This window comes from Zea mays, chromosome 4 (genome assembly GCF_902167145.1).
Source record: "Zea mays cultivar B73 chromosome 4, Zm-B73-REFERENCE-NAM-5.0, whole genome shotgun sequence".
In the NCBI taxonomy this organism is placed as follows: Eukaryota; Viridiplantae; Streptophyta; class Magnoliopsida; order Poales; family Poaceae; genus Zea; species Zea mays.
In genome coordinates this window covers 15,845,108-15,872,055 of record NC_050099.1, presented here as the reverse complement: position 1 = coordinate 15,872,055, position 26,948 = coordinate 15,845,108, and the positions used below count along the sequence as shown (strand labels likewise).

Genomic DNA, 26,948 nt, shown 5'->3' with positions numbered 1-26,948 from the left:
GATTTACAATGTTTTTTAAAATTATGATATTTTTGGTATTGTCATGATAATTGTATAGTATTGTAAAACAATGGTTTTGATAAACATTATTGCCAAATAAGCTCGCAGTGGTTCCGGCAGCAGTGGCGGTTCCGCACATGTCAACTTAGAGAGGAGTGGCATGAGGAACAGTATGTGTCGTCTTTGCCTATGTCACCATGTTTTATATTTTTTCTCTCGGACGTGTAGAAAAACTATGTATCATTAAATTAAGTAGAAGGAAGTTTCGGTCTATTATGACCGTTACAAGAAGCAAGCATACACAATAACAAAAGGATTCATAACTAAAACAACAGGGCAACTACCAACTAAAGATTCCGCAACCCGGTATAGAACCGATGAGGAGAGAGAGACTCCAAGCACCAGCCAACCTCCAAAGCTCTAGTTCATGTCCAGCCACATCCTATCAAAAACACAACAATTCCTACGTTTCCACATAGTCCAGACACCGAGGAAGGTAATGGAATTAAGGCCCTCTCGTGCCATCACCACCAATCCATGAAGGTAATGGACCATATTTAAGCTTGACTAATGCACATTATTGCTAGTAAAAACAGAAATAAACAAATTGTTTAACATCCATGTCATCCAGAATTTATTTAGGCATTGTTTGGTTATTCCTATCCCACGTGGATTGGGTGAGATTGTCACTCAATCCCACCCAATCCACATGGATTGAACAAGCCCTTAAAGGTTCCACAACAGACCATGAATCAGATAATTGGTAAGGGATCACATATCAGATAGTTGGTTCAGTGAGGATCAAGAACCTAAGATGATGCTGAATCAGGTCAACTTATATGCGCAAGCAAACCAACGGACATGCGAACCTGGCACAAGCAACGAACAATGCATTAAAACAAGTAGCAGGGCAAAGCAGTACAAATCAGAGAGCAGAAAGTTACCTTCTAACGAAATAGCTACAGTGAAGCTAGAGTATCTCTCATTTCGTTCACAGATATCACCTTCTCGTCAGGATATATTTTCGAAATCAACTTGAGGAATGTTGCGTATTTATCAAGAAACTCTTTCTGCAACAAACGACACATCAAGCAAGAAAAATTAAGCCGTTCCCCTTACTTCAGTCACATTTAGGGCTAGTTTGGAAACTTAAATTCCTTCCAGAATTTCTGGGGATTGAGAGGGAAATTAGTTTAATTTTCCCTTCAATTCCCGGGAGTTCTGGAGAGGATTTAAGTTTCCAAACTAGCCCTTATATAGCATTTCTTTTATAAGACAAATTTGGCTAAGGAAAACAAAGATCAAATACTGTGGGAGGTACACTGCCTTCTGCATCACACTAAAGAGATTACAAATAGCTCCCCTGTTCATTTCGCTGTTTATCATTATGAAGATAACACACCTTGCATTTTTCCCATAGCGAAGGCAGCAATTCCTCGGCAGTCATATTCTTCTGTAGTTTTCTATACATTGCATTGATTGTCTTGTCAAGCTGCCAACCATATAAAATGAGAGTAAGGGATATTGCTTTATGACTAAGTTCATGAAAGTCCATAGATGTAAAAGACGAGTTTACTGCCAACTTACTCCAGTTAAGCTAGACTTCAACATCTTGCGAAAATCTACCTTTGACATTCCAACTTGGAAGGGTATCTGTGGCAGTTAGAAGTATCCAACAATATTCAGAACAATACTGGGCACTAAGCGTAGAGAGCTAGGCATTTGAAATAACTTTGTGAGCAAAAAGTGCATTAGACAGGAAACAGTTTTCAGTCATGGACTGCAGAAGATAGACTACTTAGCATAGCAAAGCAATCGCAGAGCCAACAAGCGTATTATTCTTGAAGCTCTTGTGGATCAGACTTGGATTCTTGGCGTTTTTCCAGCTCTAGTCTTTATTCAGCGAAATCTACATATACTGAATTGTTTCAGGGTGCTGTGCCTTTTGGTCCTGGAAAAGAATTTGGAGACCATGGGCTCCAGGCAAATGTCCATTTTTATGAGGTTGGTAGCTGACAACAAATGCTGGACAACTGATAGACTTTGAAAGAGAGGTTTACCGCACACAACATGTTATCTCATCTGCGACCAGGAGCCTCAGAATATTAACCATTGGCTGGTTGGTTGTGTGTTTGCATGAGACGACTTCTTGCTCCAAGGGGTTGGTGTTAGACTGTGTGTGTGAGTGTGTGTGGGTCGGTACCACTGTTGGACTGCCGGCCCATTAGGGTTAGGGTTGAGTCTATATATTGTAATCTCTTCTCTATGCAATACAACAACCACTTCACTCTTCTACATGGTATCAGATTAGGGTTTCCTTCCTCTCCACCCCCAGCCGCCACCGTTGAGCAAACCGCTGCCCCGGGAGGCTCCTCCTTCCCTCCCAGGGGCGGCTCATCTCACCTCAGGCGGCCCTTCCCCTTCCCCAGCGACGTCGGCCGCCCATTCCACCCGAACCGACACGCAGGCCCAAGCCGTCGCGTGTCCGCGACCCTTCCCCGGCCACGACGAGGTGGCTACACGTCCAGTGACGCCGCCGCCGCCGCTGTGACCAGCACGCGCGCGGCTGGTCCCCCCATGCCCACAGCGGCCACTGCCGCTACTGCAGCCGCTGCGGCCAGCACGAGCGGCTGGGCTCCAACCACCCTGCCTGCCCAGCTGATGGCTCCAAGTTCCCAGCCGCCGACCACCTTCTTCAGCCGCCGGTAGCTCCCTCTCCCGGCGCCTCTGCTTCTACCACAGCAGCCCGACGCCCCTGCTCGCCCGCCGCCATGCACCTCCCTGGTTCTGGCGCCCTCTCCCTTCCCCACCACGCCGCCGTGCCCATGGGCGCCAGCGCGCCCTCCCCTGTCGCCGCCGGGGCCTTCCCCTTCCTCTCTCCCCCGCCCCAACCTCCTCCGTCGTCGGCCAGGCCCGCCAGCACCGCGCGAGCAGGCGCGCGGCCTCGCTGCCCAGCCTCCTCGACGACCTCCTGTTCTCAATCCTCCTCCGCATCGGATCCATTCGTGCCGCCGCGCGCACCAGTGTGCTCTCCCGCCGCTGGCGCCACGTCTGGGCCCGCCTGCCCGAGCTCCGCCTCGGCCCATGCGACGCGCAGCCGGGGGCGACGTTCCTAGACTTCGTCGACGCCGTCCTGGACGCCTGCACCGCCCTGATCCACTGACAGAGGCGGGCTGACCCTTGGACCGCGCCGCTGGCCGTGTCGACCGGTCGCCTCCGACTGCGCTGTCACCTAGCAGTGCCTCCACTACATGCTTCTCCCGGCGCCGGCGCCGTCAACACCCCTTGCCAGGCCCGGCACAGGCCCCTGCCCGGCTGGACCCGCCTCGCCACCCACCCCCTTCATCGCCTTCGCTAGATCCGTCGTTGTCGCGGCCTTCCCGGCCGGATCCCCATTGCTGCGACCCTCCCGGCTCGATCCGTCGTCACTTTGGCCGGATCGCGTCTTCCCGGCTAGATTCATCGCTGTCGTGGCCTTCCCGACCAGATCTGTCGTTTCCCCTTCTATTCTGTCACGGGCGCAGACACCATGACCGACGCTGGCGTGTGCGCTGCTGTCGGCCTCCCTGGCGGGGCTCCTTGACGCCCGGGCGATCGAAGAAGCAGGAAGGTCGGCCTGCCGGTGCCCTTTTGTTGTGTCGCCCTGCCGATCGTTGACGCTCGAACGTCGACCCCTCCCGAAGATCAGGCTTCTGCTGCGTGTCTCCCGACCGCGACCACCTCGACTTCGGCTACCTCGGTATCTCGGGGCTATCATCTTCTTGGAGCACACACCAGTCTCTTCTCCAGCCGCAACATTCGCACCATCACGACGCTACAACTGTGGGGGGATCTCAACCCGTCGGCTCCTACCTTCGGCCTCTACTCTAGTCTCATCATGTGTGGTGCCCCCGTTGCAACTGCGGGGGGATGTTAGACTGTGTGTGTGTGAGTGTGTGTGGGCGGCACCACTGTTGGGTTGTCGGCCCATTAGGGTTAGGATTGAGTCTATATATTGTAACCCCTTCTCTATGCAATACAACAACCACTTCATTCTTCTACAGTTGGGTTGCAGAGCCTTCTTCTGCTGCTACAGCCATACTTTGACGATTGGTGGTCTGATGCAAATTCCAGGGTTGAAGGGGAGGTCAGGCAAGGACTCAATTCAATGATCATCTTGGGAGCTTGGTTCCATTTGGAACTTCCACAGCCCACAGCCAGTGGGTTTTTGATGGAGTCCGGAGTCTTTCCTTGATCATGGTCTAGGTTAGAGACGAGCTGAAATTTTGAGGTTTGCCTTTCGAAAGGCTAGATGAGTCTTGTCAGGCTGGTCTTAGTTTTTTTATTTTGCAGATAGGTATTTTTCCTTTTTAGATCCCTAGTGAGGTTTGGTCTTAGCTCGTGTTCAGTGTCGTTTGTAAGGGTGATATTGTTAGTGTTAGAACTGTATTAGGGTTTACTCTCGTCCCTCTGTAATGGGCCTAGGCCCAGATACCTCTATTAAGAATACATCTCCCAACCCAGTTAGGGTTAGGGTTTCCTATTCTAACTTGGTACCAGAGCTAGGTTTGATTTTTCCCCTCTCTTCCCTCCCTGGCCGCCAGCCGCCGGCGTCCTCCCCTCGGCGATCGTGCTCCCCCCTCCTCACCCCTGCCGCCGATGCCCTCTCCCCGGCCGCGCCCGCGCCCGGCTCGGCCTGTGCCGCCCCTGCTCGCCGTCGGCCTCCCCAGTCCGGCCAAGTCCGCGCCGCCCCGAGCCGTCCGCTCCTGCTCGTGGTCGGCGCGCCCGCCCCGGATCTCGTGCCGCGCCACCACCCCGGTTCCTGCGCCCGCTCGCCGCGACGCCTACGGCGGCCAAGTCCGCCGGGTCGGACAGGGGGAAGAAGGCCTCGCCAACGCGCACAACTGATTCCGCGCGGGACCTCCCACGGGTCGCATCCTCGGCACGCGCCCTGGCCACCAGGCCCCCGCCCGCCCCCGTTTACTCCACTGACCAGCCGCCGGCGTCCTTCTCCCTCCTCTGCCAGCCTATGCCGGCACTATAGCCGGCCTCCTCCCCTCGTTCCGGTCGGCCGCAGGTCTCCTGCCGTCAAGCGTTGTCGGCCCCAGCTCCCTACCGCGCCACCCGACTCGATCCTGGTGGCTGCGCGCGCCCTTCTTGACAGTCGTTCCCTTGCCACCCCTCCTCGCTGTTCGTGCAATCGCGCTACTCCTACCAGTGTTGTCTCCCCCTCACGGTTCCATGGCGTCCCCCCCGCCATACATGAGCTTCACCTCACTCGCTGCTCTCGTGACAGTGCGTACCCTCCTCCACAACGGCCAGCTCATCCGTGGCATGTTCGTGTCCTTCGATCCAGCCTGGAACCCTATTCTCCGGGACTGCGTCGAGCTCCACCCTCAGGCGGGCCGTCACGTGCCTGGCCCGCTTGTCTTCCCACGTGTTGTGCTCGCCTCCCTAGAGGTCGAGCCCGTGTCATCTCCCCCCCTTCCTCGCGCCTCTATCGGGGCACCTTCTTTGGCCCTCTCCGCTCACACCGTACCTTCACCGCCACCACCTCCCCCCTCCCCCCACCGATTGGGTGGTCGACTCTGGCGCCTCCTTCCACACTACTCCTACTGCTAGCTTGTTATCTCACTCCCATCCTCCTCATCCCCCACACCCTCACTCTATCGTCGTGGGCAACGGTTCCACTCTCCCGGTCACCTCTGTCGGTGCATCGGTTCTTCCGGGACCATTCCACCTTAACGACATCCTTGTTGCTCCTGGTCTGACTCATCCCCTTTTCTCAGTTCGTCGCTTCACTGGTGAAAACCATTGTGCGATGGAGTTCGATCCCTGGGGGCTCACCATACGCCACCTTCCCTCGCGTGTCGTGCTCGCTCGCTATGACAGCTCCGGCCCTCTCTACTCTCTTCACTTGCCCTCCACTAGCCCCACCAGTGTCGCTCGCCCCCATGCCCTCGCTACTACCACCACCTCTGTCGTCTGGCATCGTCGTCTCAGACACCCTGGACCAGACGTGCTCTCTAAGCTTTCCAGCCACTCAGATATCTCCTATTCCCGAGGCTCCTCTGAGCGCCTCTGTCATGCCTGTCAACTCGGCCGTCACTCTCGTCTTCCCTTTTCCACCTCCATGTCCAGGGCTGCTCAGCCTTTTGACCTTGTCCATTGTGATCTCTGGACCTCTCCTGTCCTCAGCCTCTCTGGTTACAAATACTATCTGGTCATTCTGGACGACTTCTCTCACTTTCTTTGGACTTTCCCCCTTCGGCTGAAGCTCGACACATTCACCACCCTCACCCACTTTTTCGCTTGGGTCTCCACCCAGTTCAGTCGCTCGATCCGTGCCCTCCAGTGTGATAATGGCCGCGAGTTCGACAACCACGCTTCTCGCTCTTTCTTCCTCACCCACGACGTCCAGTTGCGTCTCTCGTGCCCCTACACCTTCGCCCAGAATGGCCGGGCAGAGCGCATGATTCACACCACCACAAACATGATTTGCTGCCTTCTCTTCTAGGCGTCTCTCCCTGCCAGCTACTGGGCAGAAGCCCTACACACTGCCACCCACCTCCTCAACTGCCTCCCATCGAAGGCGGTGACCACTCCACCCCCTACTTCGCCCTGTATGGCACAGTCCCCACCTACGACCACCTCCGCGTGTTCGGATGTGCCTGCTACCCTAACACTTCTGCTACTGCTCCCCATAAGTTGTCTCCACGCTCCACTCGCTGCCTCTTCCTTGGCTACTCTCCTGACCACAAGGGGTATCATTGTCTTGACCTCACCTCCCATCGCATCATCATCTCCCGTCATGTCGTTTTCGATGTGTTTCCCCTTGCTGGCTCCTCCCCACCCATTGATCTCGACTCCTTTCTTGAGTCTGATCTGAGTACCCATCCTCCCAAGGCACCTCGCCTCGCACCGTTGCCCGCACCTTGTGCAGCTTCACCGCACTCACGTGCGGCCCCGTCGATCCCGCCCATGCCACATGTGGCCTCGACGCCCCCGCTCGCACATCTGCCTACGCCACGCGCGGCACCGTCGACCCCGCCCGCACCACGCGCGGCCCCGTCGACCCTGCTTGCACCATGCACAGCCCCGTCGACCCTGCCTGCGCCATGCGCGACCCCGTCGACCTCGTCTGCTCCACGCGCGGCCACGTCGACCCCACCGGTGCCATGCACGACCACGTCCACCCCGCCTAAGCCACGTGCGGCCCCGTCGACCCCGCCTGTGCCGCATGCGACCCCCGCGACTTCGACCCTATCGACGAGCGGGACCCGTTTCACCGACCCCGCCATCGTCTACCACCGCCGCGGAAGCGCTCCTCCCTCGGTGCCCATCGACCCGGGCCCCTCGACAAGCGCGACCCGATTCGCCAAACCCGTCGTCGTCTATCATCGCCGCGTGCCGGCCACGCCCGTGGCTTCTGAGCCGTCGGTGTACCACCCGGTCACCATTCACCGCGACCCCGGACACACTCACCCCATGGTGACTCGCCGTGCTGCCGGCGTCCTTCGGCCGGTCGACCAGCTTATTCTGGTCGCTGATACGACCGCTACTCCACCAGACGCCTCCCTAGTCCCCTCCTCCGTTCGCTCCGCCCTCGCTGACCCACACCGGCGTCGGGCCATGGAGGAGGAGTACGCGGCCCTGCTGGCCAACCACACCTGGGTCCTGGTGCCGTGTCCTCCTGGCACTAACGTGGTCACCGACAAGTGGCTCTTCCGCCACAAGCTGACCTCGAATGGCTCCCTCGACCGCTACAAGGCCCGTTGGGTCCTTCGGGGCTTCACCCAGTGCCCCGGAGTGGACTACGACGAAATCTTCAGCCCCGTCGTTAAGTTCGCCACAGTTCGTGTCGTCCTCTCCCTCGCCCTCTCCCGGAATTGGACGATCCATCAGCTCGACGTCAAGAATGCCTTCCTCCATGGCACTCTGACAGAGATTGTCTATTGCAGCCAGCCCACCGGCTTCGTCGACGCTGCTCACCCGGACCTGGTCTGCCGGCTGAACCGCTCCCTCTACGGCCTCAAGCAGGCGCCGCGTGCCTGGTACAGCCGCTTCGCCACCCACTTGGCCTCCATCGGCTTCGTCGAGGCCAAGTCGGATACATCACTATTCATCTATCGGCGGGGCGAGGACACTGCCTACCTCCTCCTCTACGTCGACAACATTGTGCTCACGGCCTCCACTGCCGATCTCCTACAACGCACGATCATCGCCCTTAAATGGGATTTTGCGATGAAGGACTTGGGGCCTCTCCATCACTTCCTCGGCATCACTGCTGAACGTCGGCCTCAGGGTCTCTTCCTGCACCAGCACCAGTACGCCATCGACATTCTGGAGCGGGCTGGCATGTCCGATTGCAAGCCCTGTTCCACGCCTGTTGACACTCAGGCAAAGCTCTCCGAGGACGACGGGCCCCCGGTCGCCGATGTGACATCTTACCGAATCCTGACAGGCGCGCTCTAGTACCTCACATTCTCCCGCCCCGACATCACCTACGTCGTCCAGCAGGTGTGCCTCCATATGCACACTCCACGGGAGCCCATCTCACCGCTCTCAAGCGGATCCTGCGCTACCTCCGCGGCTCCCTCGACTACGGCCTCCTCCTCTGCCCATCCTCGACGTCGGAACTAGTACTCTACATGGACGCTGACTGGGTCGGCTGCCCCGACACGCGCCGGTCCACCTCCAGCTATGCTATGTTTCTAGGCGCCAACCTCGTCTCCTGGGCCGCCAAGCGGCAACCCGTCGTCTCTCACTCCAGCGCGGAGGCCGAGTACCGCGCTGTGGCCAACGACGTGGTCGAGGCCTCCTGGATGCGCCAGCTCCTCCACGAGCACCACAGCCCCCTTCAGCGCGCCACCCTCGTCTACTGCAACAACGTCAACGCCGTCTACCTCTCCACCAATCTCGTGCAGCATCAGCGCACGAAGCATGTGGAGATCGACATGCACTTCGTCCGGGAGCGTGTCGCTGCAGGTGACGTTCGGGTCCTCAGCGTCCCCACAACGATGTAGTTCGCCGACATCTTCACCAAGGGACTGTCGTCCAGTGTATTCCTAGACTTCTGGTCCAGTCTCAACATCTGTACAGGATAGAGTTGTGACTGTGGGGGGTGTTAGTGTTAGAACTATATAGGGTTTAGTCTCGTCCCTCTGTAATGGGCCTAGGCCTAGATACCTCTATTAAGAATAAATCACCCAACCCAGTTAGGGTTAGGGTTTCCTATTCTAACTATATGTACCCATTTTTTCTTCTTAACAGAATGATATGCAGCTCTCCTACTTGATGGAGAGAGAAAATCATGTATCTAGAATACTATGGAGTTCATTAGTAAAAGAAGTAAGCATATCTACATATCATTATGCCTATGGAAATATATCTTAATAACATGATCCTATTTGATGTGGTACCTAATTAATTTTGTTTCTCAATAAATAGAAGGCACATGGGGTCCATCGCTAGGACACAAGCCCCCACGTGGGCGGCATGGGCGATGCTAAACCTAGCCACCACGGCCAACCCATTCGGCCTAAGGGTATGTACAACCATATTTAATACTCTGTCTCTTGATCCCTGGTCTTTAGATCAGGGTAGTTTCTTGTTATTCCATGGGTGTTTTCTTGTTTCTTTGCTTTTGGCCATCTGTAAGGAAAATGGACCCTGGGGCCATTTGGCTAAATGAGTTTTGGTGTTTGATGATTAACACAACCTGTGAACTAATGTGTTTGCTAGTGTTTGTGTTTGTAGTTCACAGGATGCTAAAGTAACTTGGACCAAGACATTGAGGAAAGCAACACCTCAAAAGAAGACATTATGAAGATCAAGTGGAGTCCAAGGGAACCAACGGCTAGGCGCACCGAACTGTCCGGTGTGCCGCAGAGAAGCAGCAGCTTTTCTCCAACAGCTAGTTTTGTGTTGGGGGCTATAAATACACCCCAACCGGCCATTTCAAGGTGTGAGAGCCCAAGCAACATACCAAGGCATATAGTGCACATTTCCAAGAGCTCAAACACCCAAGTGCTTAATAAAATCACTCGATGATTAGTGTGGGTGCTTTGCGAAGTGCTTAGGTTAGTTAGACCGCTTTAGCGCTTGCTCTAGGTGAACCCTAGTTAGTTGAGTGATTGTTGTAAAACCACACAACCCCTCGGCTCTTGCTCGAGCCGTTGTAATTGTACCGAGTGGGGCGAGAGTCTTGCGAGACCGTGACATCCGCGTTTGTGTCACGGCCGCCACCGTGTACCGGAGGGAATGAGGCCCGCGACTTCGGCCAGAAGCTCGATAGTGGAGACGGCGGGGAGCGTCCGAGAGGAGCCGGAAGCGGAGCACCACTTGCGCGTGGAGAAGGCCCGCGGCTCTCTACGGAGTTACTCGACCGAGGTGTTTGGCCCTCGCGTGGGCTTCCCTTTGCGTAGGGGCACCAACGAGGATTAGTCGGGACCTTGCGTGGTTCCGGATACCTCGGTAAAAATACCGGCGTCATCCACGAGAGTTTGCATCTCTACCTTGCTCTTTAAGTTTCCGCATCTATATTAAGCATTTAAGTTTCAATCTTGTATTCATACTTATATAGTGTAGATTGAAACTTAGCCATTGCGGTAGAGATAGCAACACTTAGAAAAAACCTAGTTTGCACACTCTAGTTTGATTATTTGCATAGGTTTTGCTCTAGTGATTTATTTGTGGCCTAGTTTAGTAAAAATTTTGGAAGTCCTAATTCACCCCCCTCTTAGGCGTCACCTGTTTCTTTCACCATCGTAATGGGGGCTCTATTTCCTCCCTTTATTGGTCCTTTATGGATCATTTATACTGCTCTTCTTAATGCAATGATGCGCATGTCTCTTGCGCGTTCGAGAAAAAAAAGGAGTTTATAAGGGGTTAAATGAAAAAATACAAGAAAAATAATCTTCATGAAGAGCCCATCTTTACACGACTCTCTATACATATTGTCTCTTAACTATATTCATGATCCAAAGACTCAGGGTTGTATCATAGTCTCTTAGGTGTCTCTTTACTTTGAAAACCGATCTAGGGTCTCTAGGTTGTACATGTCCTAAGTGAGGCGCTAGGGGTCGCATGGTGAGCTAGGACGGCAGCTGTGAGGCTAAATCTCATTATCCAGCTTGAGGTGTGCCCCCCAATGAGAGCTGCGATCACAATGTTGCCAATGTCGCTGAGGACGAGCGGATAGCGGTGATGCGGTGGTGTAGGGCGACTGCAATGGCACATTGCTGTGGAGGCAGTGCAGCGGCATGGAAGTTGCGTGGGCTACGGTGGCCCGACGGCTCGATGGTCGCGCATGCTGCAGAGCGATGGATGCTGCATGGGTATCAACGCTGCCATGAAGACCAGACATGGCTGGCCACGGCGACGCTTCTATGGACATGACTTTCAATCTACAACAACTCTTGAAGATCAACTCATGAACTAGTGCAGTGGCTGATGGCATGCAACTTCACCAGGTTTCACGTGAGAAACTACATTTTGGCGCACATGTCAGGCTATAACCACATGCCTGCTTGTGGGTAAGGATAATGATTGGTGGTCCTGCCCTTTTATGCAGGTGTGAGGTGGAACGTATTGGGCAAAATCCTCAACCGGTGTTTGACAGACCCAACAAAGGTGATACTTTGGTGTCAGGGTCCCTTCCTTCGAAGTGTCGTCGATATGCCTCCCTTCATCCTGCGGGGTTTGGAGGCTGAGAATGGAAAACCCTAACCCTAGATTTTAGGGTATGCTTATGTATTTATATAAGAGTATATGGGCTGGGCAATTAGCCTAATTACAATAAAAGTACAATCCCCTCAGTCGCAACCCTAGTCATTACAGATGTTGAGACTTGACCGAAACTCCGAGAACATCATGGACGAAAGAACCTTAGTGAAGATGTCGGCAAACTGGTAGGTGGTCGGGACGCGAAGGACGTGGACATCACCGACGACGACACACTCGCGGACGAAGTGGAGGTCAATCTCCATGTGCTTCGTGTGCAGGCGCTGCACGAGATTGATGGAGAGGTAGACTGCACTGACGTTGCCTTAGTAGACGAGTGTGGCACATGCAAGAGGGCAGTGGGGCTCATGGAGTAGCTGATGGAGCCAGAACACATCGGCACGCCGTTGGCCACAACGCGATACTCAGGTTCAGCGCTAGAGCGGCAGACGACACACTACTGCTTCGAGGATCAGGAGACGAGATTGGTGCTCAGAAACACGTCATAGCCAAAGGTGGACCGTTGTGTGTCAGGCCAATCGGCCAAATCAGCGCTGGTGTAGACGATTAGCTCAGAAGTCGAAGAGGGCCAAAAAAAGAAGGCCATAGTCGATGGGGTCACGGATGTAGCGAAGAATCCGCTTGGCAGCAGTGAGGTGGGGCTCTCGCGGGGTATGCATGTGAAGGCACTGGATACCCCTAGCGAGGCTCCAGTAGGTCGTCGCGTCAGCAACCGGGGCACCGTCGACGTCGGAGACCTTCACCTAAGTGTTAACAAGTGTGGAGCAAGACTTACAGTCAAACATGCCAACCTGCTCCATAACGTCGATGGTGTACCGAAGCTGGTGAAGGAAGAGGCCCTAGGGGCAAACCCCACGCTGGGGAGGAGTCGTCGGGTTTCCAGCAGCGCGTCGGTGGTGAAAGGGGCACCGACCAACCCTGGCCCAATGGCAGTGCGAACGGGGCCCGGCGCAGTGACAGTGTGCGTGCCCGCGAGAAGAGCAAGGGGCAATGCAGATGAGGGCAGTGGAGCAACCCCCGAGGGTTGGAGAGGGAAGCCAAGTGGGGGCACAAGCCGACGGCAGGTCACCGGAGAGAGGGGGCAAGTCGCGGGAGGGAGGGGGAAGCTGGATGGTGGCTAGGGGGAGAGAAGGTGAGAGAATAGGAGGCTTGATACCATGATGGAGGCTGAGAATGGAAAACCCTAACCCTATATTAGGGTAGGCTTATGTATTTATACAAGAGTATATGGGTTGGGGCCCTTAGCCCAATTACACTAGAGATATACACAGATACACAATAATCCAACAGGGTTCTTCTGTGTAAACTATGCCTAGTGTTTCTGAGCAAGTGACGACGACGATCAACATTAGTTCCTTCATGCACGCATCGTCTAGAAGACCTTGTGCTGCCTTGTTGGATGTTAGTCTGCGTGGGATGTTTGTTACTTGTACGTGTTGACATTCACCATACCGACCAATTAAACCCAAAAGCTTCAGCTAATGGGAAGAGATCGATAATTCACTAGATTCGAACAGTCCCCCTCACGTGGAGGTTTCCTTAGGCCTTAGACATGAAATAGGAGCGAGCAGTAATTATTTTACTTAATTGCGTTAACCAAGACTCAAACTCAAAACCTCTAGTCTTGATGCTATATTGAGTTTTATACATAGACTAGTTTAACCCAAAAAATTAAGATAATGGGGAGAGGTCAACAATTCACTTATATTCCAAAAGTTTGTATCTCTTGGGTTTCAGATGAGGCTAAGCTCTTACAGGTTCACTACTTGCTTGCTTGGTGTCCTTGGCTCTCCTAGAGTGAATATGCAAAAACAAATTCAAAGCTCCTTTTGTTGTGGGGTACAACAAAGTTTGGCAATGATAACATGCTCTCTTCACTTTCTTTTGGACTTGTTGCGAGCAGTTGGTAGCATGTCAGGGCTTTTGGCTCATGTTCGTCGTGGGAAGTCGCAGTTGCACATCACTGTGTTGTGATAAGCTTGGCAACGATGGTGTGTAGCGTGTTAGGGGCTTTGGCTCCTGTTTGTCATGGGAAGTCAGAGCTGCTTATCTATGATGTGATAAGCTCTTTTTTGGCATGACAGATGGATCTTGGGTCAGAGGACTACATACTTGGCCCCTCATATTTTTAGTTTGGTTCCTAAAAGGCTGGTGAAGCGAAGGACAGTGGCTGATGCTCTGTGCAGCTCATCATGGATTGGGGATTTAAGGGGAGTGGTAACATGGGAGGTCATTGTTGACTTCATTTTGCTGGCAGATGTTGTGGCTGACGTTGATCTTCAATCGGGAGTTCCAGATAAACATTATTGGAGGTTCTCTTCCGATGGTATCTATTCGGCCAAATCTGCTTATGAGATAATGTTATGTGGTTCTACCTCCCTGGCGGGCTTTGAAAGAGTGTGGAGCACCTGGGCGCCGCCTAAGTGTCAGTTTTTCCTCTGGTTGGTCCTACATAATAAATGTTGGGTGGCTGACCGGCTCGCTAAGAGGGGTCTTCCCCATCCTAGTTCTTGCCCCTTATGTGACCAGGAAGGAGAGTCTATTCATCACTTGCTTGTTTCCTGTGTCCTCGCGAGGCAATTTTGGTATCTTCTCCTCCAACGTGTCGGCCTGTCCGCCCTTGCCCCCGGGATGGAAGATATCAATTTTGAAGCTTGGTGGAGTAGATCGGCTGAGGTTACTCCTAAGGACCTCAGAGATGGCTTTAACTCCTTGATGATCCTGGGGGCTTGGACTATATGGAGACACCGCAATGACTGTGTTTTCAATGGTGCTCAACCTTCTATAGCTGGATTGCTTACCTTAGCCAGTGATGAGTTCAATATGTGGTGTTTTGCGGGGGCCAAAGGCTTGACCCGTCTTTCGGACCTAGCTTTTGTATTCAACCCCGGCTAGGAGGTGGTTATTCCTCTTGTTGTTTGTGTGTGTGTGAGTGGTGTGTTAAGTCTTTGTAAATACCATCCTTCTTCTAATGAAATGATACGCAGCTCTCCTGCGTGTTCGAGAAAAAAAAACTCGGCAACGATGATGTGAGTTAAGCTCTAACAGTTGTGTGTAGCTAGGTTGCTTAGGGTTACTCATATAGGCCTTTGTGTTTAGGTTTTTCACCGGTTTTTCTTAATAAACTGTGACTATAAGGTTCTCCAACCTAGTTTCCCTTATCAACTAGATCAGTTCTATTTCTTCTTAATTGAGAGGCAAAGCTCATGCCATTACGTTAAAAAAACATAAGGCCCAAGATCAAACCAGGGATCATTATATAAACACTAATGAATATATTTTAATACCACAAAGTCCAAGCTAGAACAAGGCCAATGAATTTACCAGAGAAAATAGTCCAGCTCTGAGATTAGGTCACTACATGGCATAAACATTCAGGAAGACAGCGCAGAACCAAATCATGTGACTCACCTCCTCAGGGCTCATGTTGTACATTAATTCCTCAATTTTCCGAGCGAATTGGAATAGCTTTTCAAAGTGCTGAAAGAAGCAAGCAGGCATAAGTTCTGTGGCACATGAAGTAAATAAAAATGCCTTAGTGTATCATTCACATTGGCAAAGGGGAATGGAACCCAAAGGAGTTACAAACAACTTACAATATATATGACCAAATTGATATGGCGTGAACAAGCTTGTTCATAGGCTTCACTAGCTTGATGATAATATTTAGCAAGTGTTGGCACAACATTTGCTAAATCATACAAGCTGCATATACAATTAATTATATAAACTTTATTAGTTCTACAAAATACTAGGTATTTGCAACTGTTATGGGTAAATTTCCAGCATTAGTTGTGCAGTTTATGATACTATATGTTCCTTCATTCTGCAAACACAAAAAAAACTTGCTCTTTTGGAACTTTTTTTTTGCTAAAGAAAAGGTTCATGTTTGCATTGGACATGAAATATTCACATCTAATTTTTCGTTGCATTTTTCTTAATTCTTACATGAAGGTGTTGATTTTTTTTGTCACTTGGAGTAAATAAATTTTGAGCATATTGCATGTGACAAATTATATGGAAGATCATAAAAATAACTAAATGGTCTTTAGTGGGACATATGGAAGGATAGGGTTACATCATTGTTAACATCAGCTCATTTCTATAGGCTGCACGCCTCAATACAGTAACTGGTGAGTGAGGAGGGAATGCTGAACAAGATCTGTTTGGCGCCTGCTTCCCCAAGATTGGCCCTTAAGACTCAGGGATCTAGTATACTGTAGAGTTGGGCCCAACTGTTTGGCACTTGCTTCCCAAAGGTCGGGCCTCTCAGATCGAATGGCTGTGGTTGTGGAAAACCAGTGAGGACCGATCATGATTGTGTTTGGAATCCCTAGTTCAGCCTCAAGTGAGAGCCATGTTTCCCATTTCAGTAATCTCCCTGTTTGGAAATGGTAAAAACAGTTCCCAATGGGCCCCGATCCCCGATTCCCCGCGGGGAATTCTTTCATTAGGGGATGGGGTAGTTTCTTCCCCTACAGGGATGTAAACGGAGAAAAACTCTCCCCCGACGGGTAAATGGGGACGGGGATGGGAAAGCATTCCCTATCCCCGTTTCCCGCGAGGACCCGTTAAACTTACATGTAGCAACGTTTTTATGCAATAGTTAATGATAAAAAGAAATAATTAGCTTGTCAAGAGATCACTCGTTATACAAATGTGTTCATTTTGATGTATACATAATAACTTCTTACAACTGACAATGTGTATAAATGACAATGTTTTGCATTAATAACAAAGAAAGTATATTCTGATTATAATTTAAGCGGGGATGGGGATCACCGATGGGAATTTATCCCCGCGGGGAACGGGGATGGGGAAGAAATGTCCTCCGCAACCGTTCATGGGGATCTCCACAGGAAAAAAATTCGTCGCGGGGATGATGATGGGGAGGTAAAACCCGAGACATCCCTACCAGGCCTTGGTTGATCTTGCTCCGATGGTTTTAGTTGTACCTTATGTCCCAAATAGATGCTTCAATACCAAAACAATTGCACAGGCCCTTGATAATTGTAATTGGGTAAGAGATATAAAAGATGGTTTTTGATAATCTTACTTGGCTAAGAGATAAAAAAGGTGGCCTTTCTTTTGAAGGATTGATTCATTTCAGCAGTTATGGGATATCCTATGAGGGGTTGAATGATCAATGGATCGGGATCAGTATTTATTGAAACATGAGGCAAGTGACTCCTCATCAAAAAATCGGCGTACAGAGCCATCTTCTATGGTTCAATCATTTTCAAACCCTGGAAGCTGAATGTGGAAATCTTGGGCCCTCTCTAAATGGGAAGTGTTCATTTGACTTGCAACTAAAAATAAATGCAGAACTGCGGATAAAAATGAAATGGGCCGGCACATACTTGTGAGATCAAATGGCATAGTGCCCAGACAGTGAACTTGCAAAACAGGTACATAAGGAGAAAAGGCACTTCATAGGTGTTGGACAGCTGATAGACTTCAAAGAAGGGGGCTGGATCACCCAGATCAGTGTCCTCTTTGTGACCAGGAAAAAGAAACCATTGACCATCTCCTTATGAGTTGTGTGTTTGCAAGAAGCTACTGGTTCAGGCTGCTAGGACAGGTTAACCTCCAGGATTTCACTCCTCAAGTTCATGAAGAGAATACCATGCTCTGGTGGAAAAGATGCAGTGATCAGCTGCATGGAATTGCCAGAAAGGGCTAAACTCACTTATCAGTCTCGGCCTCTAGATCTTGTGGAACTATCGAAATGCCTGTGTCTTTGACGGTCTTTCTCCCTGTCTTAATATAGCCATCAAGAGGACCGAGGAGGAGAGGGATCTGTGGGTGTTAGGAGGGGCTAAAAACTTAGATCTCCTAACAACCCCAATCCTAGGTCTGTAGATCAGAGTAGTTCCTGGTTTTTTCCCTATGGATGTCTTGTTGTTTCTTTGTTTTCGGCCGCCGTAATGGGGGCTTATTATGTCTCCCTGTACTGATCCGTTTTTGAATCTTTTTCCCTTTCTTCTTAATGAAATGGTGCGCATGTCTCTTGCGCGTTCGAGAAAAAAAAGGAGAGAAGGCAAATGTGAAGAGACAGCTTATCTCTTTCTTACATCTTACGTCTCTTAGGTCATGCACTCACTCTATGGCTCACCTATGTACAAGAGTCACTATGATGTGTTAATATAGACTAATTTGGTATTTTATTTCTTTTTTGTATAGTTGATGAGGCAGTTGAAGGGTGTGTGTATTTTCCAATTAGTTCCTAAAATTTAAATAAAGGAATGGCATTATCCCAGTTACATCAATCAAGGAGGCACAAAGCTTTAACCATTAGTTGGAGGTTGGAACCTGTTTGCTGTAGTTTCCATAAAGTAAGTTGTGAATGGAGAACATAAGCATCATTATAGGACTGTAAATGTCATAAAAGAGTAGCAAACAATCATACAAGTGCACACAGAAGAGCACCAGGAGAAAAAGAACTAAACCTGTGCTGGAAAGCTGCATAGTTTTCCAAAAGTACAATATCAACATATTTAGGTTCCACTTGAGCAATTTTCTCCAGAATGACAAACATAATGGTAACCTATTTCAGTCACATATGGTAAGTTAATTAGAGGCGCAAATACAAATCGGAGTGGTATGAAATGGCCAACATCGGTTGCAAATGCATCAGTAGTTGGCGTATATTTTGTTAAATGGTGTTTAGCATTGAATGGTGAATGTTATAGTAAGTTCATACAATTTTAGTATATGCCTGGTCAACTAGATCCCTGGATCCATTGATATACTGCTCCATACGTGCTGCAAGTTGTGAGAACCTATATAATAGAAAAGAATATGAACACATTCAGATAAACATAGTTATGTATACCCCATAGAGAACCTATAGCAGGTATATCTATTGAAGCCATAATAACAGACCTGGGAATATAGGGCACAACTCCAATTTGACGCACATTACGCTCATATTTCTCAATCTGGTAGCAGGCATCATCAACAAACTGCACTGGCCAGAATATGAAAGAGTAAGGAACATATGGAAGAACTCTCCAAAGTAGAAAAAAGGCTAGCCTAATAGTAGAGTCAAACCCTGCTGAATAAAATTGTTATTCTTGTCTCCAAGTCATCAAGCAACACTTGTACATATCCGGAGACCTCTGCTTTCTGACCAGAAAGATACCGATCTGTTAGTCCATGCATTGATATGCAACTCAATGGATCTAGCTTGAATGCCCAGTCAACCAAAGCATAAAAGTCCTCCTGAAAAGGAACCATATAAAACAAGTGAAGGCTCAACAACGCAGCCCAAAATGTTGGTAACTCAGCTCTTGGCTCATCAGTATTTAGTCTAAATTATGCAATATGTAAGGAAAACTAACAAGGTCAACCTGAATACCATCAAGCAACTCCTGAATGCATTCATTTAGCGCTCCCATCTCGGCTGGATTGTTACCTGGAAAAATATTAACTAACTTTTACACTTTTCTGAAAGAAAGAGAAGTAATAGATTCACTCCAAAAAATACTGTTTAACTTGGGAGCTGGTGGTTTACATTACTTGTTTTGCCAATGCTTGCAGAAGCTTCTAATGCAACTGAAGAAGTAATAGTTGATTCAGCATTAGGATTGCTACTTGAAGCATCAGATTGAGGAAGTGCAGAAACTTCAAAGCACATAAAATGTGCAAGGAATGCACTCTAGTCACAGATATTCATGAACAGTGTTATTAGGATACTAATATTATTAAGCCTTAACAAAAATAATGCAATGAAATACAGAACAACCTCATCAACAAGAAGTGGAACGAAAACAGTAATCATCTTGGAGTATGCATCTGCAGGACTATCTGTAATACTTGCAGGCTGGTTTGCACCTGCAGGACCCTCAAACAATGGTGTGCTGCTCTTTGATGCTTTTGAACTATTACGGAGTTCATTAGAAAAGTCACGAGACTACAAAATAAATGTGAGATTGTTATGTCAAGCCATTGTTTTTTATGCAATTTTTAAAGTTTGGGTCCTAGAATTTCTTAGAAAATTTAATGATGTATACTAAGCACACGTCAATGATTTTGTTTAACTTTCAGTATTGAAGAGAAAATTAAAAACAAAGAAGTACTCATAGAACTCCACCTCACGTCGAATTATCATGTTCAGCGAATGGCAGTAAGCTTTCCGCAAAGGCATCATACAACTCTTGTCCAAACTCTTCAAAACAGAGTACAAAGAGGGCATTAGAATGCACAAAGTTTTACTAGCTAAAAGTCACTCGCTCCTCGTTATCAGTACGAAAAAAAATTCACACCGAGTTATTATGCACAAACCTTGATGTGTTGTAAAAGTCGTGCATAAGTCCTAAATTTGTACCTCATATCAGTGTGATCAGGCCTCTGCAGATGACCTCGCTGCAAGTGTTCAGGAGTGTGATCACAAAGATCCTGATTTTATCCTATACTTAAATATTACAGACATTGAAGCAAGATTTACCTGAGAGAAGTTTCCTTTGTCATTTAGCATAGAATCAATCAAACTAGGAAAGTAATTCCTTAAAAATTCTGATGCCCTCCGAACGAAGGTGCACTTAAGAAGTACAAATTCTGCACGTTTTTCCCTGGCCTGTATATTTTTGCAAATCAGATGCAAATTAGTTAAACCACATTTTTGTTAAAAAAATACTGAAAAATTACATAAAACTGTGCATTACCCATAACATTATAGCCATAACCGGATTTTCTTTTCAATACAAAGTATCATCATGAGTGGAAACGAAAAATCCATTGAGATGCAACCCTCTCAGCGACATGTCATATCGGAACCCGAGTATGGTGTTAAATGGGTAAGGGCTGAATTAGCACTCCCTTGGTAACACATTGTATTGTGATCTGTGCATGGTAACAAGTGAACAAGAATCGGGTCACTACTTTAGTGGCACGCTACATCAACGCCCGGAGTAAGGAAGTTAGTCGAACCAACTATAATCTGTTTAGTTAGTTGGAATGTAAGTACACTTATAGATAAGTTAAAGAAATTAATTGAGACAGCAACTAGCAGGCATGTAAATATATTATGTGTCTAAGAGACAAAATGGAAGGGTTAGATGGCGAAAGAGGTGGACAATATCGGCTTCAAGCTTTGGTACATAGTGACAACTACAAATAAAAATGGAGTATGAGTTTTTATTGATAATTGTCTAAGAACGGCGTGTTGGATGTAAGAAGTCAAGGAGATAGGATTGTCTTAGTCAAGCTTATCGTGGGTGATTTGGTCTTGAACGTAATATGACCCCAAGTAGGCCATGATGAGAATGCTAAGAGTCTTCTGGAAAGACTTAGATGACATGGTTAGAGCTATACCTATTCGTGAGAAGCTTTTAATAGAAACCTCAATGAACATTGTAGGTATAACAACTGCAGGTTTCAAGACGGTTCATAGAGGTTCTGGGTATGGTAGTAGGAGTCAAGAGGAAGAGAAAGTCTTGGACTTTGTGGTAACTTTTGACCTATTGATAGCCAACACTTCCTTTACGAAGAGAGAAATCCATTTAGTGACCTATAGTAGTGGCCAACACTCTAGTCAAATTGACTTTGTCCTCACAAGAGAGGATAAACACTTTCTTTACCGGCAAGTGGATCATCCACCACAAGCTCACCTCTGACGGCTCGCTCAATCGCTACAAGGCTCGTTGGGTACTTTGGGGCTTCACTCAGCATCCTAGAGTGGACTAGACAAGACCTTCAGCCCCGTCGTCAAGTTCGTCAATGTTCGGGTCATCTTGTCCCTCACCCTCTCTCGAAACTGGGTGGTCCATCAGCTGGATGTCAAAAATGTCTTTCTTCACGGCACTCTGACCAAGCTAGTGTATTGTAGCTAGCCCACTGGCTTCGTCGATTCCACTCGCTCGGATTTGGTCTGCAGGCTGAACCGCTCTACGCCTCAAGCAGGCGTCGAGAGCTTGGTACAGTCGCTTCGCCTCCTACTTGTTCTCCTCGGTTTCGTTGAGGCTAAGTCGGACACGTCCCTATTCATCCATCGGCACAATGATGGCATTGTCTACCTCCTCCTCTATTCGACGACATTGTGCTCATGGCGTCTAGTGCCGCACTCCTCCAGTGCACAATTGCCACCCTTCCTCATCACCGTGTAGCGGCGGCCCAAAAGCCTCTTTCTCCACCAACGCCAGTACGCCCTCGGCATTATAGAGTGGGCTGGCATGTCCGACTGCAAGCCCTGCTCCATGCCTATTGACACTCAGGCGAAGCTCTCCGACGACGATGGGCTCCCGGTCACCGATGTGACAGCCTACCGGAACCGCATCAGTGCTCTCCAATACCTGACATTCTCCCGGCCCGACATCGCCTACGTCGTTTAGCAAGTGTGCCTTCACATGCACACCCCATAGGAGCCCCACCTCACCACTGTCAAGCGGATTCTTCTCTACCTCCACGACTCCATCGACTTCGGCCTTCTACTTCGACCCTCCTCGACTTCTGAGCTGGTGGTCTACACCAATGTCGACTGGGCTAGCTGCCCCGACACGTGTCGATCCACATCCGGCTACGCCGTGTTTCTGGGCGCCAACCTCATCTCCTGGGCCTCGAAGCGGCAACACGTTGTCTCCCGCTCCAGCGCTGAGGTCGAGTATCGCACTGTGGCCAACGATGTAGCCAAGGCCCCTGGCTTCGCCAGCTTCTTTAGAAACTCTACAACCCCCTCGAGCACTCCACCCTCATCTACTGCGACAACATCAGCATGATCTATCTCTCCACCAATCTCGTGCAATATTAGCACACGAAGCACGTGGAGATCGACCTTCACTTATTCCGCGAGCGTGTCATCGTCGGTGATGTTCGCGTTCTCCACGCCCCGACCACTTCACAATTCGCCGACATCTTCACCATGGGGTTATCGTCGAGTGTATCCACTGAGTTCTGATCTAGTCTCAACATCTGTACAAAATAGAGTTGTGGTTGCGGGGGTGTTAGACCACTGATTAGGGTTAGGTTAGGGTTTCCATGTATTTCCCTAATTACCCCTTTTGTAATGGGCTTTGGCCCACCTAACTCTTCTATATAATATACTCCCAACCTAGGATTAGGTTTAGGGTTTCACATATTCCAGTTGTTTGGACATGTTCAATGGAGACCTCCAACACCAATGTATAGTGGGATCCTAAGGTGCGATAGCAATGAGAAGAGAGACAGGAGAAGATCGAAATTGATATAGAAAAGACAGTAAAAGGAGACTTGAAAGAATGGAATATACCGAAAGATTTAGCCTTGAATAGGAATACATAAAAAACAGTTGTCCATATACCTAAACCTTGATTTGTCGTTTATGTTGGATTTCAACTCCAGCCTAACCTAACTTGCTTGGAACTAAAAGTCTTTATTGTTGTTATGGGGAAATTTCTTCTTTTTTCTACTCAATATATCTACCTTTCCATGTCATAAAAAAATCCTTCAAGTTCTACCAGAGCAGCATACTAATAGATACTCATGCCATTTCAAATTATAAGACATTTTGGTTTTCTATATACATTGCTTTTGTTGTGTATCTAGATATAGTGTATATCTAAGTGCATAGTAAAAACTATGCATCCCGAAAAACTATGCATCTAACTGTGTATCTAAGTTAAGGTCCACTGATTTGTAATATTAACAAAAATCTCAGGTATGTAAACCTTCAATACGAAAACAAATGCTATTTGTACGAAGAGAGGGAACCTACAGCACGCAACTTTACATAGATTGGGTCTATGTTGGACGCTTCTAGGTTCTTTATAGCACTGGTTAACCAGTCACAGGCTTCAATGTTCTTGACCATATTTCCTTCATCAAATGATCCTCCAGTTAATGATTCCTCATACTGCAGTATGATCAGTAGCATCATGAATTCCGGTACTATTGTAGCATAAGTATTAATATAGGAAAATAGATGTAATACATCAATAGAATGCACACCTCAGGTGGAATCTGCAGGAGCTCAAGCAATTTGTCAACCTCATTAATCAAAGCCACATTACTATCAGATTGCAACTCCAGTCTGTTATTGCGCCATTCTATCTGCAAAACCATAAGGTATATATGTCTACTGACCATGCATGAATATACATTTTAATGCAACAGTTTTGTGGAGCTTCAGCATGATGAGACACATAGATGGATCTCATTAGTGAAACAGTTTATGGTATTTTGAACTCAGTTTCTGACAGATGGTGCATATTTATCTATTATACAACATAGAATGAATGCCATCACAGAGAAACAAGACTCAAATAAAGGGGGTGAAGTCTTCTAGGGTGGTGTTTCTACTTTGTTCTGTGTACGCGCGTTTTCTCTTGTACGTTTTTTGGGCCCTAGGACCTTTTCTCCTATTAACATAATGATACGCAACTCTCATGCGTATTCGAGAAAAATATATATACACAACGGCAGAACAAATGTACCCTAGGACAGTGAATTGCTTAAGCAAAACCTCCACTTTAGACAGGCCAACAAAACACCTCTACAGCTCTACTAACTCCCTTGCGGGTTTCTTGATCTTGCTTTTGCTTCCTTCTTTTCTCAAAAACACAGAGAGCTGTGTTTCCTTGCATTATGAAGAGCAAGGGGCAAGAACCCTTACACAGTACACATGAACACAAACAAAAACAGTTTAGTTTAGCTTACAGAAAGGCTCCACAGATCGCCGATGACAAACAACAAACATGATCCAAACAACCGTAGGCCTGTTACTATTCCCCATCGGGCACAAAGGCAAGGAGGTGGGAAATTCCTTTAGCGCTCAAAAAAAGAGAGAGAGAGAGAGAGAGATAACACTGCTGCACAGACTACAAAGGCCACACTATAATGGTCTTGTGTGTGGCATTATCATCTTCTACAACCATGAAGTTCACTATAAAGTGGAATTATAAGTTTCTGTTCGACTATTCATTGTTTAGCTGTTATGTGTGTATGGAGCTCTACAGCCCAGCCATGTATTAATTAGCCCACTAGGGTTAGAGGGGAAACCCTAGGGCTACCCTATATAGCTTGTATCTGTTAAGGCCCATTAGGCCCAGGTCTACTGCCTATATATATATTATATAGTCCTTAGGGACTAATCATCATTTGTCAATCCTAAGGTTAGTAACATGGTATCAAGCAGGTTACGATTAGGGTTTTTCCTAATTTTTTAGCCGCCGTCGCGGCCTTCCCATCCTCAGCCGCCGGCCGCCGTCACGGCCTTCCCATCCTCAGCCGCCGGCCGCCGTCGCGGCCTCCCTATCCTCAGCTGCCGTCCGCCGTCGCGGCCTTCCATCCTCAGCCGCCGTCGCGGTCCCCCCATCCTCCGCTGCAGTCGCGGCGCCGCCGTCCCTGCGCGGATCTCCGTCCCGCGCTGCGGCCCGCGCGGATCTCCGCCCTGCGCTGCGCCGTCGGCTGCGGATCCGTCGCGGCCACCCATCCTCCGCTGCAGTCGCGGCGCCGCCGTCTCTGCGCGGATCTCCGTCCCGCGTTGCGGCCCGCGCGGATCTTCGCCCTGCGCTGCGCCGTCGGCTGCTGCGGCCTGCTGTCGCGGCCACCCGGTGCCGCCGCTCCTGCGCGAACTCCGCCCCGTGCTGCGCCGTCGGCTTCTGCGGCGGCTCCTGCGCGGACTCCGCGCCGCGCTGCGCCGTTGGCTTCTGCGGCGCCATCTCCTGCACGGATCTCCGCCCCGCTGCTCTGCGTCATCCATCTGCGCTGGTCGCCTGCACCGTTGTGGATCTGCCCCGCCACTCTGCGCGGATCTCTGCCCCTGCGCGGATCCTTCTTTCTGCGCGGATCTCTGCCCGTCTGCTGCGCCGTTGCTGTCGCTGCAGTCTCCTGCGCGCTGTCCCCGCAGGCTCCTGCACGGATCCGTCCGGACTCCTGCGTGCCATCAGCCGCACACAGGCCTGTGCACTGTCTGCAGCGCCGGTCAGATCTGCTGCTGCAGCCCCGGCCAGATCTGCTGCAGCAGCCCCCGTCAGATCTGCTGCTGTCCTGTGACTTCGCACAGTCTCGGACTCTCGGTACCATCAAGCCAGTTTTTTTTTCAGATCTGCTAATCTTCAGCATTTTATTGCTATTCACTATGTCGACCAACGCTATTGTTGTCAATATTGTGCTTGATGGGCAGAATTATCCAGAATGGGCTTTTTGTGTCCAGACTGCATTAAGAGGTCACGGATTACTATTTCATTTGACTGAAGATTCTCCAGTTTTAGCAGCTGATAGAAGCAATGCTGCTGCAATCAAGACTTGGCAGATAAATGATGGCAAGGTAATGGCTGCAATGGTCAACAGCACTAAACCAACTATGATTATGAGTCTGTCCAAATTTACCACTGCTAAGGCTATCTGGTCACATCTGAAGGATCGATTTGTTCAGGATAGTGGTGCTCTTCTACATACCCTTATGCAACAGACTCATGTGATTGAGCAACATGATATGTCCATTGATGAATATTATTCAGCTTTTGATCGGATTATGAGTGCATTGACCTCCATGGTGCCCGCTTGTACCGCTGTGCCTTGTCCAGCCCACAAGTTCATTGACAAGTTCTTTACCTACAGATTTGTTATGGGAGTTCGACCTGAATTTGATTCCCTTCGTGCAAGGCTCCTTCACAGTTCAGATACTCTCACCATGGCTCAGGCTTTGTCCGAATTGCTTGCTGAAGAGACTCGTCTGAAGTCTATGTCCTCTATTACTGGTGTGAGTTCTCATAGTGTGTTGGCTGCTACTCAGAGGTCTAGGAACACTTCCTTTCCGCCTTGTGAACACTGCCAAAAGACCACTCATCGGTCTGAGAACTGTTTTGCTAAGTTTCCAGAGAAGCTGGCTGATTTTCGTGTCCGTCGTGCTACTCGTGGTCGTGGTACAGGACCATCTTCTAGAGGCTCAGTTGCGGTTGCTGCTACTTCATCTGCTGGTGCTTTGTCATCATCTTGGGTTCTTGATTCTGGAGCTTCCTTTCATGTGACATCTGATAAGTCACGGCTGACGTCTACTACACCTGTCACCGAGGGTACTTCTGTTCAGACTGCTGATGGTACTTTATGTCATGTCACCCACAAGGGTTCTCTTTCTGATTCAACTTATACTGTCCCAAATATATTTTTTGTACCTCAATTATCCATGGATCTACTATCAGTTGGTCAAATTACCGATCACAATTGTTTTGTTGGATTTGATGACTCATCTTGTTTTGTACAGGATCGCAAAACAGGGGATGTGATTGGGACTGGCCGTCGCCGTAAAT

The 26,948-nt window shown here is 49.1% G+C and overlaps 1 protein-coding gene across 4 annotated transcripts in view; it reads right to left on the bottom strand.

Annotated features, from left to right (window-relative positions):
* Positions 1-225: 225 nt before the first annotated feature.
* The window catches only part of LOC103652873 (exocyst complex component SEC3A), a 61,871-nt gene continuing 35,148 nt past the window's right edge, over positions 226-26,948 (bottom strand). For 2 of the 4 annotated variants that reach the window (XM_020552473.2, XM_020552475.2), the window contains 18 exons: positions 23,647-23,748; positions 23,414-23,551; positions 20,174-20,302; positions 20,011-20,091; positions 19,820-19,894; positions 19,472-19,639; positions 19,246-19,384; positions 19,077-19,141; positions 18,778-18,948; positions 18,610-18,689; positions 18,428-18,506; positions 18,174-18,271; positions 15,321-15,429; positions 15,136-15,204; positions 1,588-1,653; positions 1,403-1,492; positions 945-1,070; positions 226-869 (listed from right to left, as the gene is read on the bottom strand). In XM_020552473.2, the coding sequence (XP_020408062.1) occupies positions 960-1,070; positions 1,403-1,492; positions 1,588-1,653; positions 15,136-15,204; positions 15,321-15,429; positions 18,174-18,271; positions 18,428-18,506; positions 18,610-18,689; positions 18,778-18,948; positions 19,077-19,141; positions 19,246-19,384; positions 19,472-19,639; positions 19,820-19,894; positions 20,011-20,091; positions 20,174-20,302; positions 23,414-23,551; positions 23,647-23,748 (1,770 nt within the window). In that variant the 3' untranslated portion in view covers positions 226-869; positions 945-959. Of the gene's footprint in view, positions 870-944; positions 1,071-1,402; positions 1,493-1,587; positions 1,654-15,135; positions 15,231-15,320; positions 15,430-18,173; positions 18,272-18,427; positions 18,507-18,609; positions 18,690-18,777; positions 18,949-19,076; positions 19,142-19,245; positions 19,385-19,471; positions 19,640-19,819; positions 19,895-20,010; positions 20,092-20,173; positions 20,303-23,413; positions 23,552-23,646; positions 23,749-26,948 lie in introns of those variants that run through there. The other 2 variants (XR_004857676.1, XR_004857677.1) reach the window with 2 other exon arrangements.